Source organism: Hippocampus bargibanti, linkage group LG13 (assembly GCF_051943395.1).
Source record: "Hippocampus bargibanti isolate YZ-2025 linkage group LG13, ASM5194339v1, whole genome shotgun sequence".
In the NCBI taxonomy this organism is placed as follows: Eukaryota; Metazoa; Chordata; class Actinopteri; order Syngnathiformes; family Syngnathidae; genus Hippocampus; species Hippocampus bargibanti.
The window spans coordinates 12447432-12461298 of NC_142746.1; the positions used below are offsets into that span (position 1 = coordinate 12447432).

At 40.8% G+C, this 13867-nt stretch overlaps 1 protein-coding gene across 1 annotated transcript; it reads left to right on the plus strand.

Annotated features, from left to right (window-relative positions):
• The first annotated feature begins 790 nt into the window (after nt 1–790).
• On the plus strand, nt 791–13800 carry rrp12 (ribosomal RNA processing 12 homolog). The gene is made up of 34 exons (XM_089011805.1): nt 791–995; nt 1569–1792; nt 1909–1992; nt 2197–2273; nt 2353–2458; nt 2534–2650; nt 2798–2936; nt 2998–3125; nt 3558–3656; nt 3733–3824; nt 3904–4015; nt 4837–4937; nt 5030–5144; nt 5828–5970; nt 6066–6187; nt 6264–6328; nt 6396–6558; nt 6638–6792; nt 6870–6937; nt 7536–7629; nt 7706–7864; nt 8038–8118; nt 8197–8302; nt 9221–9328; nt 9698–9855; nt 9941–10032; nt 10685–10840; nt 10935–11104; nt 11850–11954; nt 12017–12063; nt 12139–12214; nt 13004–13071; nt 13159–13241; nt 13322–13800. Exons 1-34 carry the CDS (start codon nt 857–859, stop codon nt 13422–13424), a joined length of 3855 nt encoding a protein of 1284 aa, XP_088867931.1. The 5' UTR covers nt 791–856; the 3' UTR covers nt 13425–13800.
• The last annotated feature ends 67 nt before the right edge of the window (nt 13801–13867 follow it).

The following is a 13867-nucleotide window of genomic DNA, read 5'->3' on the forward strand; positions in this document are numbered from 1 at the left end:
TTCCTATGAAATGATTTGTACTCTTTATAGTGTACTGTATTTTCCGGTGTATTAGGCGCACCGGATTATAAGGCGCACCTTCATTGAATGAAAAACGTTTTCCAAATATACATAAATATCTAAATGTTTATAAGTATATAAAACCTTTCAAAATATAAGGCACACCTGATTATAAGGCACTACAGTAAAGGCTGGGCTTACGCACTACTTCTGCAGGGAGAAATGGAGTTGTTGCCCGCTGACCGTAGTTAGACCTGTTGTGGCTAAATTACTTCACATATTAGGCGCACCTTCGTATTAGGTGAAGAAAATCAAGGCTTTTGTGTGCACCCTATACACCGGAAAATGCAGAAACTCAGTTCTAAAATGTGCATTACTGGCTACTCACATAGCTGTACATCTTGTAAAATTGACCTAAAATGAAACAAAATTACTGGAAACGTAAACTACCTGTACACTGTACACATTAAAAACATGCATATTTTTCGTGGGTTTTTATTGTTGGTAACAGGCACACATTTGCTGAGATGATTTACGATGTTATTTTTTTGTTAGACCGAGTTGACATAATGACAAATATAAGCTAAAATAAAAGTGTTGGCGTTCAGATGTTTTTTTATAATTCAATGAGGAACATGTAACAACTGGCCTAGTATCGAGTGGGAGCACATTGACTTCACTGTGTATAGGTAGGTACTAAATAGTACAGTAAATGAATGTTTTGAGTTTGGCAGCGTCCTATGCAAGCAAAACAAAACAAAAGGACCTGTCTGATTACGTCATCAAGTATGCGACAGAGTCATCTGAGTGGACCGGGCAACTGCGTGTACACACAGCAGTCAGGGAGAACGTAAAAATGGTAAAATCGGGAAAACTTCGATCCGGGACGAGCTCAAAACTCAAACGATGGAAGAAAGGACGCAGCAGCGATTCTAACCCCCAGACGAGTCGACATCGATCTGCTGCTAAAAGTCGCTTTTTCAGCCGGCCCTCCGGTAAATCTTCTTTTTGCACGTGGTTTGGGGACTGGGCTAATTTAACCTGCTGGTAGCCAGTTAGCTTCAATCCATAACACTGTCATTTATTTGGATAGCTACAGAAGTATTATGAGTCGTTAAATGTTCGTCTGTTTAATACACACATTGATGATTTACATTGTTAGGTTTAATCCACACGAACTGTCATCTATTAAAATATCAAGATAAACCAAAATATATCAAAAATATTTCAGGAACTTGCTCCATAGTTCGAGTAAAACCAATACAAAATGTCAAATCTCAAGGTAGTATATCGCACAGGTATGGTTGACAGAATGACTGCAAAACAGCCATTTTTATTCAAATCACATCATTCCATCTGATTTACACGATTTCCGCAAAGTCTTAATAAAAGGTTTGCTGCACTGTCTTAACTGTTTGTCTGTGTGTGTGTGTGTGTGTGTGTGTGTGTATGCGTGTGTGTGTGTGTGTATGCGTGTGTGTATGCGTGTGTGTGTGTGTGTGTGTGTGTGTGTGTGTGTGTGTGTGTGTGTGTGTGTGTGTGTGTGTGTGTGTGTGTGTGTGTGTCAGGAAAAAGTGACCTAACGGTCGATGCGCTCAAACTCCACAATGAGCTGCAGACCGGTCAACTGGAGATCAAAACAGCCACCCAGAAAGATGCGAGGATGGAGGAAGAGCCAACATTTTCGGACAGGACTTCGGGCACGTTCCTCAGCGGCCTCTCGGATTGCTCCAACCTAACCTTCAGGAAGGTGCAACGTTACTGGGAATCCAACTCAGCCACTCACAAAGAGGTAGGAAGAGAGGTGGATGTCTTTCATCCAAAATGAATGTCTCTCTTTTGAAATCCATTTTCAGGTTTCTGTGATCAACTGTAATACTAACCCAGTTTCCCAAATATGCTTTGCAGATCTGTGCTGTGTTGGCAGCTGTAACTGAGGTGATTCGTAGTCAGGGAGGGAAGGAAACAGAAACCGAGTACTTTGCTGCGTTGGTAAGTGTGCTAATTTAGCATTCTGTATTGATACAATCACCGGAAATGGATTATTATGTTTACATTAGCTTGTCATTCCCCATGTGTTGGTTTGTATTTTAAATGATGCATCGTACCATTTTGCCGACCCCCAGTTTGAGGACTGCTGATTTGTCTGACAATATCAATATCTACAGCATGTGTGTTTTTTGTTTTGGTGCACAGATGACCACCCTTGAGGTGGTGGATTCAGCGGAATCGCAAGCTGCCGTGGCCTACCTCCTCAACCTCACCATGAAAAGGTTTTCCCTCACATAAATGAATGTATGGGTGTTAAGTTCTTCAAGAATGAAATAAATGAATGTGATTGGCTACTTTCAGGGTGCCCGTCCCGGTGCTCATGTCGAAATTCTCAGACACCACCAAGGTTTTGATGGACATCATGTCCCAGCAGAGCTCATCCCAAAGCACTTCGTCTCTCAGATGGGTAAATATGTCCGCTTAAGTTTTTTCCTCAATTGTTTATACATCAGATTGATGGTCTTTTTTCTGTCCTCCTTAGATATTGTCATGCTTGGCCACTCTGTTAAGGAAACAGGACGCAACTGTCTGGACTTACCCATCCACTCTTCAGGCGTACCATGGCCTGCTCAGCTTCACTGTGCACAGCAAACCCAAGGTCAGCTAAACATCCATCTGCCCACTTTCCATTGCACTTGTTATTATTAGCGTTGCGGTTGAGGGGGTATCTATCCCAGTTGAGTGGAAGCAATTGTCAGTCATTCACAGAGCCATGGCTTTGACAAATCCATATACCTCTGTGTAGGTACGTAAAGCAGCGCAGCAAGGTGTGTGCTCCATTCTCCGAGGGAGCGACTTCCTGTTCGCAGACAAAGCGCCCGAACGTCATCCAGCTGCCGCGTCCACGGCCAAATTCTGCATCAAGGAGATTGAGCAGTCAGGAGGTAGGTCACTTTTTATTCTGCTAATCATGAGACTGTTTAACTTATGTTTTCCTCTGTGCAGGAAGCAGAGAGGACACCACCACGCTTCACGTGTTGGGCCTCCTGAAGGAGTTGATGTTGTCATTCCCCCTCGAGGCCGTGAAATCGTGTTGTGAGACGTTGCTGCGAGTCATGACGCTCAGCCATGTGGTGAGAACGCTATGGAAGCGCTGCTATAAGCAAACAAACTCAGGGCCTGATTTTTCAAATGTTTGTTGATGCAAACAGATGCGGAAGCTGATCGATTGAACTGGTGCGACCTAAAAGTAGTCTATCTGGAATAATGCATGTTTTAGATGTAATAAAGTTGGGATGGAAATTAGAGTAGGGTCGCAATTGATTAGTCTGTCAACTTAGTTTTTCCAATGAATTAGATCTAGAAAATGATCATTCGCATCCTTGTAGTCTAAAATAATCTCTAATTAATAAAATTGTGCAGGAAATAATATGGAAGTCCTGTTTGGTCTGGAACACGTTAGAAGCAAAAATATTGATCATTATTCTTCAAATTGAAAGAAGACATTTGACTGAGCTAATGTTGATGCAACGTGATGACAATTCATGTCATTTTTCTGTATGAAGCTCGTGACCGCCAGTGCCATGCAGACTTTCCATAGACTCTTCAGCGGTAAACCGAACGCCTCAAGCCTGTCACCCGAACTCAACGCACAAATCATCACAGTAAGAGTGGGAGCAACGTAAAAAAACAAGTTGTCCTGTGGTGGATTATATGATGAATTCAAATTTTTGCATGTAGGCTCTGTACGACTATCTGCCCAGTGAGAATGACCTGCAGCCTCTGCTGGCCTGGCTCGCTGTCATGGAGAAGGCGCACGTTCACTTGGCATGGTAACACGCAATTCAGAAATGGTCTTGGGAGTTTTCCAGTGATTTAGTTTGTCTTCACATTACAATTACAATTGTGCAGTTTGCAGAGTTCTTTGAGTCTGGGACACCTGCCTCGCCTCTTTTCCACCACCATGTCCTGCTTGTTGTCACCTCACACGAAGGTGGTTTCTGCGGCCGCTAGCATGCTCAAGGTAAAGCGGTCTCCAGTAAAGGTCAAAATTAAAAAATGTGACACTCACTTTACTTTCCGTATTTTGTGGTGTACAAGGCGCACCCAAAAGCCTTAATTTTCTTCAAAACATACCCCCTTTGGTTTTTATGCAGGTGCGCCTTATATGTGAAGTACTATTGAGCCATAACAGTTCTCGCAACTACTGTCAGCAGCCACCGACTCCATTTCCCCCTGTAGAACAAGTAGTGCATAACCTGAGACTCTACTGGAGCACCTTATAATGTGGTGTGCCTTATATTTGGAAAAGTTTTATATATTTCTATATTACATTTGGAAAACATTTCATTCATTTTAGGTGTGCCTTGTCAACGGAGAACGTTTGAAAATACACTATTCATTGGGGGTTCACCTTATACTTCAGTGCGCTTTATACACCGGAAACTACGGTAATCCACAGTATACAGGGCATCCATGCTGTGTTCACCAATTCCTAAGGTTGTTGAAATATCATGCAAAACAGTGTTTTTTTGTTGTCAGATGTGATCATTTGGCAAGAGTAACTTTGTCCTCTGTTTTAAAAAAATAATTTCCAAAACTATGAAGTGATAAATTCACAATTTCCCTTGTGAAAGTATTCTGTTGTATTGAAAAATATAAATTGTCCATCAGTGTGAATATGAGTACATATAGTTGTTTGTGCTCTGCTAGCGGGTAGCAACTCCTCCCCAAAAAGTCTGCCGGAAAATGCCCCAGTCACCCACTACCCTAACAAGAACAAATGCTGTTTGAAAATGTATGCATAGATTATTAATTATGTACTGATTTATTTTCATGTTCCAGACGTTGCTGGCCGAGTGTGTGGGTCCACGCATGGAGGAAATAGGCGTGATTTCTGCCACGGCCTCTGCCGGCAACCCCTCCTATGTCTGCAAAATATTTCGGTAGCATCACATTTGTCATTTTGAAACAACATAAACTGGCCATGCTGTGATGCTAATGAAGTTGTCTTTTTTCACCTTTGTGTGTGTTTCAGTGTTGTGGAGGAAGGCTTGTCCTATCGCTACCATGCCTCCTGGCCTTTTGTTTTGCAAATACTTGGCTGTTTCTACAAAGTTGCGGGGAAATATGCGCACCCTGTCATGACCAAGGTAGAGAGAGAAGGGAGAGCCTGTGTGCGTGCATGTTTGTGTGTGAGTGTGTGAGTGAAAATCTTAATCATAAAAGACATCTAATAAGTTTTTAGTTTGATCAATAAATATTAACTCATTCAGTGCCAGATGATGTGCAAAAATGTGTCCACTCCAGTGCCAGGGTTTTTGTCATTGCCACACAAATTCTCACACCCACATTTTGAGTTTTACGATTACTGAAACTTTGAATGTAGTGTAGGAAACCTTTAACTCTCTTCGTTCATCAGAAAAAAAGAGTGAATTCCTAAGTTATATGGGTCTGGAGTTATATGATATGCAAGTGGGGGAAGGGGTGGGCTGTGCAAAAGGCAAATGCTGCCTTTTAAAAATATTACCAGAGGTCTGATCAGCGCTTCATCCCCCCCCCACCCCCCACAAGAAAAACCAAAACCCGAACACATTCGGGAATAGCACTCCACATCATATTTTCTATTCCAGAATAAATTTGGGAATGGCAGTGAATGAGTTAATCACCACATAAGAGGACCTACAAATTCAAATAAGATAGCTCCGTATTTTCAATTTAGATTAGAAACCTTGAAAATCTGCTCTCCTGGAAACCGAATGTCTTGGGGATCTTCTTAAAAGTATGTCCATTGTTGAGAGACATTTTCTGAGATTTTTTTCCCACTTGCTTGTAGTCGTTGCAGTCTCTTGCTGATTTGCGAGCCACTCCTCGTTTCCCGTACAGTGGAGAACTGGATCTGGCAGTTGGTGGCGCTGTTCAGAGCATGGGCCCCGAAGTTGTCTTAGGAGTAGTGCCTCTAAATATAACTGGCTATGAGTAAGTGCATAGTGCTCACACATAGTGAAATAAATGTCTGTCTTGTTTGGATGCATCTACACGATTTGTATATGTGCTATTTCCATGGTCACTAGTGACGATCTGGAGTTCCCACGGAGCTGGCTTGTCCCGGTCATCCGCGATCATGTGAAGAACACTCACCTGGGCTTCTTCACTTCCTATTTCCTCCCTCTGGCTACTACGCTCAAGCAGAGAGGTACTACTGAACATTTGGTAAAAGGTAAATAGAAGCGTGACACCAGCTAATGATTCGGACCCGATTTGTTTTGTAGCGGAAGAGTTGGAGCAAGCGGGGCAGAAATTGGAAGCCAAAGTCTATCAGATCTTACAGCTTCAAGTGAGTCCTTTCCATTTTATTTTCCATATTCGAAGGATTATCATTGACATGAGATGTTGTCTTTCAGATTTGGACCATGCTTCCTGGTTTTTGCACCTGTGCCGTGGACCTGGTGGTGGCCTTCAAAGGCATCGCCCGCACTCTCGGCACGGCCATCAATGATCGGCCCGACGTGAGGCTCGTCGTGTGCCAGGCCCTGCGCACGGTCATCAATAAGAGCTGCACGACAGGTACAGTGTTGTTTTGTTGTTCGAAGTCTGATTTTTTTGGGGTGGCGCCACCGCCTATTATCACTTCTTCGTCTTGTAGAGGAGGAAAAAGCCGAAGTGGGTCGCTTCTCCAAGAACTTCTTGCCCATCCTTTTCAACGTATACAGCCAACCACCTGCCCAAGGAGAATCCGGAACCTACAGGATGGCGGTCTTGGACACTATCAAAGTCTATCTGACGGTCACTGAGCTGCAGGTTAGAGTACACAAAAAACATGTATGTACAGTGTGTTGAAAGATGCTCAGGCGAATCACACCCTAAATTACCCTTAGATGGTCAACACCTTCCTGGAAAAAGCCACAGAAAGATTGACGAGTACAGAAAGCTCCGAGTTCATTCGGTAAGTTCACTTACCGTATTTTCCGGTGTATAAGGTGCACCGTGTATAAGGCACATCCCCAATGAATGGTGTATTTTCAAACCTTTTCCATATAAAGACGCACCGGACTATAAGGTGCACTCTAATGAGTGAAAAAAACTTCCAAATATAATATATAAATATATTTAAAAAAATCCCAAAGATAAGGCACACCACATTACAAGGCACGACAGTCGAGGCTGGGGTTGCACCCCTTTTCTTCTACATGGGGAAATGGAGTCAGTGACTGATGACAAGAATTGCCAGACCTGGTGTGGCTCAATATTACTTCACATATAAGGCGCGCCTGCGTATAAGGCGCACCTGTGTATAAGGCGCACCTGCGTATAAGGCGCAGGGTCATCATTTGAAGAAAATCAAGGCTTTTGGTGCGCCTTGTAATGTACACCGGAAAATAGGGTAATCTCATGATGGATATTTATTTATTGTCATTAACTGTCATAGTAGAATAGTTTCAATTAGAGATTTATTTGTACAAACAACTGACTAATTGTGGCCCTATTTGAGGAAAACGACGTATATCAGATAAGGAGTTATATCGTTGTCTACTACTTCCCAGGTTGTCAATGATGGACCTTGTGGTTGCTATGGCACCCTTCTTGGATCAGCTTACAATGACAAAGACATTTGAGCTCATCAAGCCATATTTGGAGGTTTGTGCCACACGCGCATTCAGAATGCTTCAAACACATTACCTGTCCCTCCAACTGTCCCGTGTTCTCGCATCAGGTAAAAGAACCGGGCATGCAGAAGAAGGCGTATCGCGTTCTCGAGGAGATGTGCGCAGGTGAACGAGATGAGTGCAGGTCGTTCGTTGTGGCCAATGTAGAGACTTTAAAGGTGGTCTTGCTGGAGACTTTGAAAAGTGCTTCATCGCCAGCGAAAAGGGTGAGTTAAGAGTGCAAAACACACTATTGGGCAAACAATTGTGATTTGATTGTCACTGACAAGTGAAGCGACAGTATTTACCATTATATAATACGAACGATGTGGTTTATTATTCGAGTGCTTATTGAATGGCTTTGTAGCGGTGCATAATTTTCCACTGTCCTTATCCTCAGCCGCGACTGAAGTGTCTGATCTACATCATGAAAAGACTCGACGAAAGGCACAAAGATTTCATCACCTCGCTGCTGCCAGAGGTACCCAAACATATGCTTGCAAACAATGTGTAGAGTCATTGATCCTTGACATTTTATATGGTTTCTCCCTCTCTTCAGGTGATCATATGCACCAAGGAAATGTCAGTGGGCGCTCGCAAGAATGCCTACACCCTGCTGGTGGAAATCGGAAATGCCTTTGTGCGCTTTTACGGAAATGTAAAAGGTAAGTTAAATATGAGAATTCAAGAAATACAATACATATTGATGTATATAGCACTTTAAATTTTTAAACAGCATAGAATGCACCATGACTACAACTACAATTACATTTCGGTAATATATATCTGGCCACCAATTAGTTGTTCATGGTTATTTTCTCTCTCTTTCATAATAGCTATTTTATTAAATAAAAATATGTTATCCAAATATTGGATTATTTGACAGAATTTTCAATAGGGCGGTCAAATACTAAATATTCAAGAGTTGCGTCCCTACAACCACCCCTGGTCATATTGTTATACTTTTGTTTCAAATCGCTGGGATGAATCCACCAAGAATGTGCTTGTTCATTTAAAATAAAATGATGTTGCTTTACAAAAGAGCCGGTCTCAGAAATAGACTTATTACAAGCCTTACATACCGATAGGTAAATCATAGGATTTGTGAAATATCGACTCTCTATTAAAAAGAAGGTACATTTTTGGCTGTCTTTGGTAAACCATGGTCATGTATTATCTGATTCTGATTCTGAAATCGAAAGCTTCTGTGATAACTTGATGAAATATTTTACATTGACTGATTCTCATGAAATAAATTAATTAGTTTGGCTCCATACAAGAGAGACTGAATAGAACCGTTCCCCAAAACCTAAACCTTATCTTTAGTCTTTAATCCATAATTTAGCCACATATTTAATAATAATAATACATTTAATTTGAAAGCGTTTTTCACCGCATTCAAAGGCACTTTATTGGATTATTTAAAAGATAAAATTGTGTTGATTCCTGATTTCGCTCAATAGTCAATTCTTTTATGTGACATATGATAGCAGCTGTTAAAAATGTGAGCTGGTTATGTTATTCAATCATCCTGTCGTTGTTCACCTCTCACAAGCAAACAATATTGTGTGTCTTTGTTTTAGAGGCCATCAAGGAGTATCTGGTGATGGTGTATGCAGGCCTCACAGGCCCCATCACCATGCTCACCTGCACCGTGTTGGCACTCACACGACTGGTGTACGAGTATAAAGGTATGTGTGTATGTGACATAGGTTGCCTTTAAAAGTCTACACACCCCTTTAAATGAGAGATTTTTATGATCTTAAATAAATAAATCCATGATTAATCATATATGGTCTTCAGTTTGTAGCATATATCAGTGATGAAAAAGTTGCAAAATGATTGGATTGGATTTTCCTTTATTAGTCTCGCAGTGGAGAAATTTACATTTCACAGCAGCAAAGTTATGAAAGGAATGAAAGGAGAAAAACAAAATACAGGAGCTGCTGGAAAGTGTTTTATTTTATTTTTTTTACTACCCGAAAAGCTGGCTTTTACACTTGGATTTATACGTTATAAATAAGAGTCTGCGTCAAATAAGCTCTTGTTATTTATGTCAGACTCCATTGAGGTGTCCACCATGGAGCAGCTCCTGCATAACGTGTGCCTGTTGCTGGCCTCTCGCACCAGAGAGGTGGTCAAGGCCGCACTGAGCTTCATCAAAGTCATCCTTTTCGTCCTGGAGACCAACACGTTAGCGTCGCACCTTACTGTGATGGTACGCTGTGGACATGCAGTGAATGTCGTATCGTGATTGACATTTGTGGGAGATTGGAGCTTATGATGTTTGCTTTTTGTGCCAGATGGAAGGCATTGCGAGTATGACCAGTGATTCGAGGAGACACTTCAGAGTCAAACTCAAGAACATCTTCACCAAGTTTATCAGGAAATTTGGGTAAAGCATGGAGAAATCTTGCTTTGTTTATTTTGTGCGTGTGTGTGTGCATATGCTTGATCTCTTCATGCAATAAGAGCTTTCTCACAATTGGTGTTCTGTATTGTCACTAAATCTGGGGGAGAGAAGTTTTTTTTTCTAGAATCGTTTCCAAACTTGTATACATTTTAAGTCTTAAATTGTAAATCAGGGAGAAAAATCTCCCAAAAAATACCAAGCTCATGTCTCAAAAAGTTTACGCACAGGCTAATTAAACATTTAATTGTTCTATCTGTCACTATGCGACACTGGCATAGTTAGTTGAACAAAGTCATATTATTTTGAATGAATAAATGTACAATATGTTCTTTGCATGGCACTCTAAACACGGCATTCAGATAAATATTGTCCAATATGGATTTGGCAGCAAAATTCTCCTGTTTTTTCCCTCTCCCCAATCTATGGGTGGGGGGGGGTGCATTTTGCCCCTCGCCGTCGGCAGTCATTTCAAATATTCAAGAGATAAACAAATTAACATGTGTGTCTTTGTTCTCAGTAGGAGGCAAAGTGAAGATAATAGAAGTTGACATGACAGCAAGCTCTGGCTGTCTAACTCTCTCTGTCTCTCTCACACCATCTGGCACCTGAATGAATGGTATGCCACTATGTGCAGGTTTGAGCTAGTGAAGAGCCTGCTACCTCTTGAACACCATAAGGTTCTGGCTAACATTCGCAAGATGGAAGCTCGCAGCAAGAGAAAGAAAGAAGCATCACAGACACAGGAAGACTCGGACAGTGAAGAGGAGGCTCCTAAAGCCACCGGGGACAGGTACAAACTCGTCTTTTTTTTCACATGTTGCGCTGACTTGACTGGCTCTTCAATGTGAAACTTTGTTGTTGTTGTTGTTTCTTTTTCTTCTCAGTATTGAGGACATCCTGGCGGGGTCAGACAGTGAGCCGTCAGAAAATGAAGGCAAGGCTGGAAGGAAGAAGAAAGGCGGGAAGCAGCAAAAGGGTCGCGCCTGGCTAAAAGAAGGAGAGGAGGACGACCCGCTCAACTTTTTGGACCCCAAAGTTTCTCAAAGAGTGCTTGGTAAAACAAAATTGAACAATCAAGATGTTTGTTATATTTTCAAAAGTGTTGTGTATATTTTAATGACGATTCTTCTAATGCACCATTGTTGCCGAATTTCCTTATTGGTAGGCCAACAAGATCAAGCCTTCAGGAGCATTTTTTTACCGATTAGTAGCATTTTCAAATTAAAACAAATGTAATTTATTTTAAACAACTCTCATACATAAAAAACATATTTCTACAGGCAGTCTTACATTTTATTTGATTTCATATTTGGTTAGATTTAATAGCGATTTACAACAAATTAAATGCGTATTCCTACATGAAAAAAATCTTAACAAAATATTGAAATAATTAATTTTTTCACTTAATTCGTTCCCAGAAACTGTGTGTAAGGTGAAATGTATGTATTCCAAACATACATTTCTCATAGGAAACCATTAAAATGAGAATAATCCATTCCCACGTCCCCATTAAACATAATTTTCTACTAAATAAGACTTAAACTACACAAAATATACCTTATTTTATGTATAATGTATGTATAAAATGTGCTTTTGTATTGTAATTTCAAGAAATAAACTACTGTATAATAACATTTTTTATTTACACAATAATCTATGTGGCCTGATTAATCGAACATCACACTGCAATATGAATCTATTGAAAAGTTCAAAAATGCAATATGCGTACTCATTGCATAATGTTCCAAATAAATATGTATTTATTGAGTTTGGAGCATTGACTATTTTTCCACTGGCAGCCACCAACCCCGAGAAGAAAAAGAGCGGCAAGACGGAGCATGGCTTCAAGATGACGTCAGATGGGCGGCTCATCATCAAAGAGGAGGATGAGGATGACCGGAAAGGTAGCGGTCAATCTTTTGTTTGTAAGCACTCGGAAATGTTCAATTAATTCATCATCCTGCAGACGATGGCGAAATGAAGGATATTCTAGAAGAAGCTGGAGTGAAGATTGTGAGTATTGTTTGCTAAAATGAACTGACCCAAGGCCTTCCCAGAATGCCAATACTAATGTTTTTTTGTTTAAAGAAAAAGGTACAAAAGAGGAAACTTCGAGATGACAACTTTGAAGATATGGAAACAGAATCGCAACCCAAGTACAAAGGTACACATCAGTATGGATAGCACTGTAATACACTGTTACATTTTGCCAATGTTGTTCTTCATCATGAGTTTGTTGAACAACTGCATCTTAAATGTAATTCGGACCCCTGCATTTGTCGCTTAATTTGCCATATGTTTTGACATTAGGATCAAGATAAAAATAAATAAAAGGTAACGGTATGAACAAACAAGAACTGAGAACATTATATTATAAATGTATACATTATATTTACTCTGGTATTTTTTAAGGAGGTTATTAACTAATTCATCAAATGCAAGGGTTACTTCTGTTTTATCGGAAACCTCTTTAACTCATTTACTGCCACTTTTGAATTTATTCTGAAATGACAGAGCGCCATTCGACGAAATTGTTCACGTTTTTTTCATGCTTGATTGCCGATAAAGCGTTCGCCATGGCCTCTGGCAATGATTTTTCTTCTTTCCCTTTCTTCCATGTTAGTGCTTTGTTCCAGCTTCGGCGGTTGTTAAAGCGCTATTAAACCAATATGTATGTATTGCATTGTATTTTGGACAGCCGCCCTCATTTCAAGCTTAGATAACTCCAGGCCCATATAATTTAGGAATTAACTTTATGGTTTCTAACGCTGTGTTGAATGTTTATGTAGTCCTAAAACTCAATAGTCTGTGGGTCCTGGAATTCAAGTGACAATGACAAAAACCTTGGCGCTGGAGTGGAAACAGTTTTGCATGTCTGGCAGTGAATGAGTTAAAATTAATTTCTACCATTTGAAATGATTGAATGAATGGAATTGTTGCTGGTTTTGCACAGCTGGTGGTTCGGGCATCCACAGGCAGTTGGGGGCGAGCACAGACTTTGGATCAGAGTACAAGTCAAAGGTGAAGTCGGCGGCATGCAGAAGACATAGAGACAGCCTTAATATAATGTAAAAACAACAACACGTTTATTTATTTATTTTTTTACAGAAAGGAAAAGGGGATGTTAAGAAGACAGGCAAACTGGACCCTTACGCTTACATCCCCCTACGGAAGGCCCAACTCAATCGCAGGTATGAACGTCGTTTTCAAACTATATTATTCTTGGAAGATGTTTGTGGCATGGTTTTTGTATGCGTGTGTGGTCAAATAGGAAGCGGGCGAAGCTGCAGGGCCAGTTCAAGGGCATGGTGAAAGGAGCCCAGAAGGGGGCGCAGTCCGGTAGAAAAATGCAGAAGCGCAAGCGGAGAGCCTGAGGTTCACGGATGACTGGAGGAAATTCAAATGTGTGTGCCTGTGTGTTTGTTGACATCATGGACATTATTGTGTGGATGTGAAGTGGAACTCCGTTTGTTCTTGAACTGTCTGATCCTAATTCTGCTCTCCACATTGAGTGGATGCAGATGCATAGTAATATGTATTTTCCTTTCTAGGCCACCTGAGAGCAGTGTTGGCTTGTGAGTGAATAATAATCTTTTTCATCAGAATCCAAAATGGTTCCATTTGTTGCACGTTTGTGCCAATGATTACCCGATTCCTCCTGAACATTTAAACTTGAAATATGACTTTGAATGCACTCCAAAATAATTTTAAAATTCAAGCTTTTGCATTAATGTCACAGGTAGGTTATTAGTGTCCTGACAGCAGTTAAAAGTCAATTTGTTTAATTCAAGGAAAAGCACTGCAGCACTAAATAATG

Coding starts and splice junctions, on each gene's coding strand:
- rrp12 (XM_089011805.1), top strand. CDS start 857: ATGGTAAAATCGGGAAAACTTCGATCCGGGACGAGCTCAAAACTCAAA. Junction 996..1,568: donor CTTTTTCAGCCGGCCCTCCG/GTAAATCTTCTT, acceptor TGTGTGTGTCAG/GAAAAAGTGACCTAACGGTC. Junction 3,825..3,903: donor GCGCACGTTCACTTGGCATG/GTAACACGCAAT, acceptor ACAATTGTGCAG/TTTGCAGAGTTCTTTGAGTC.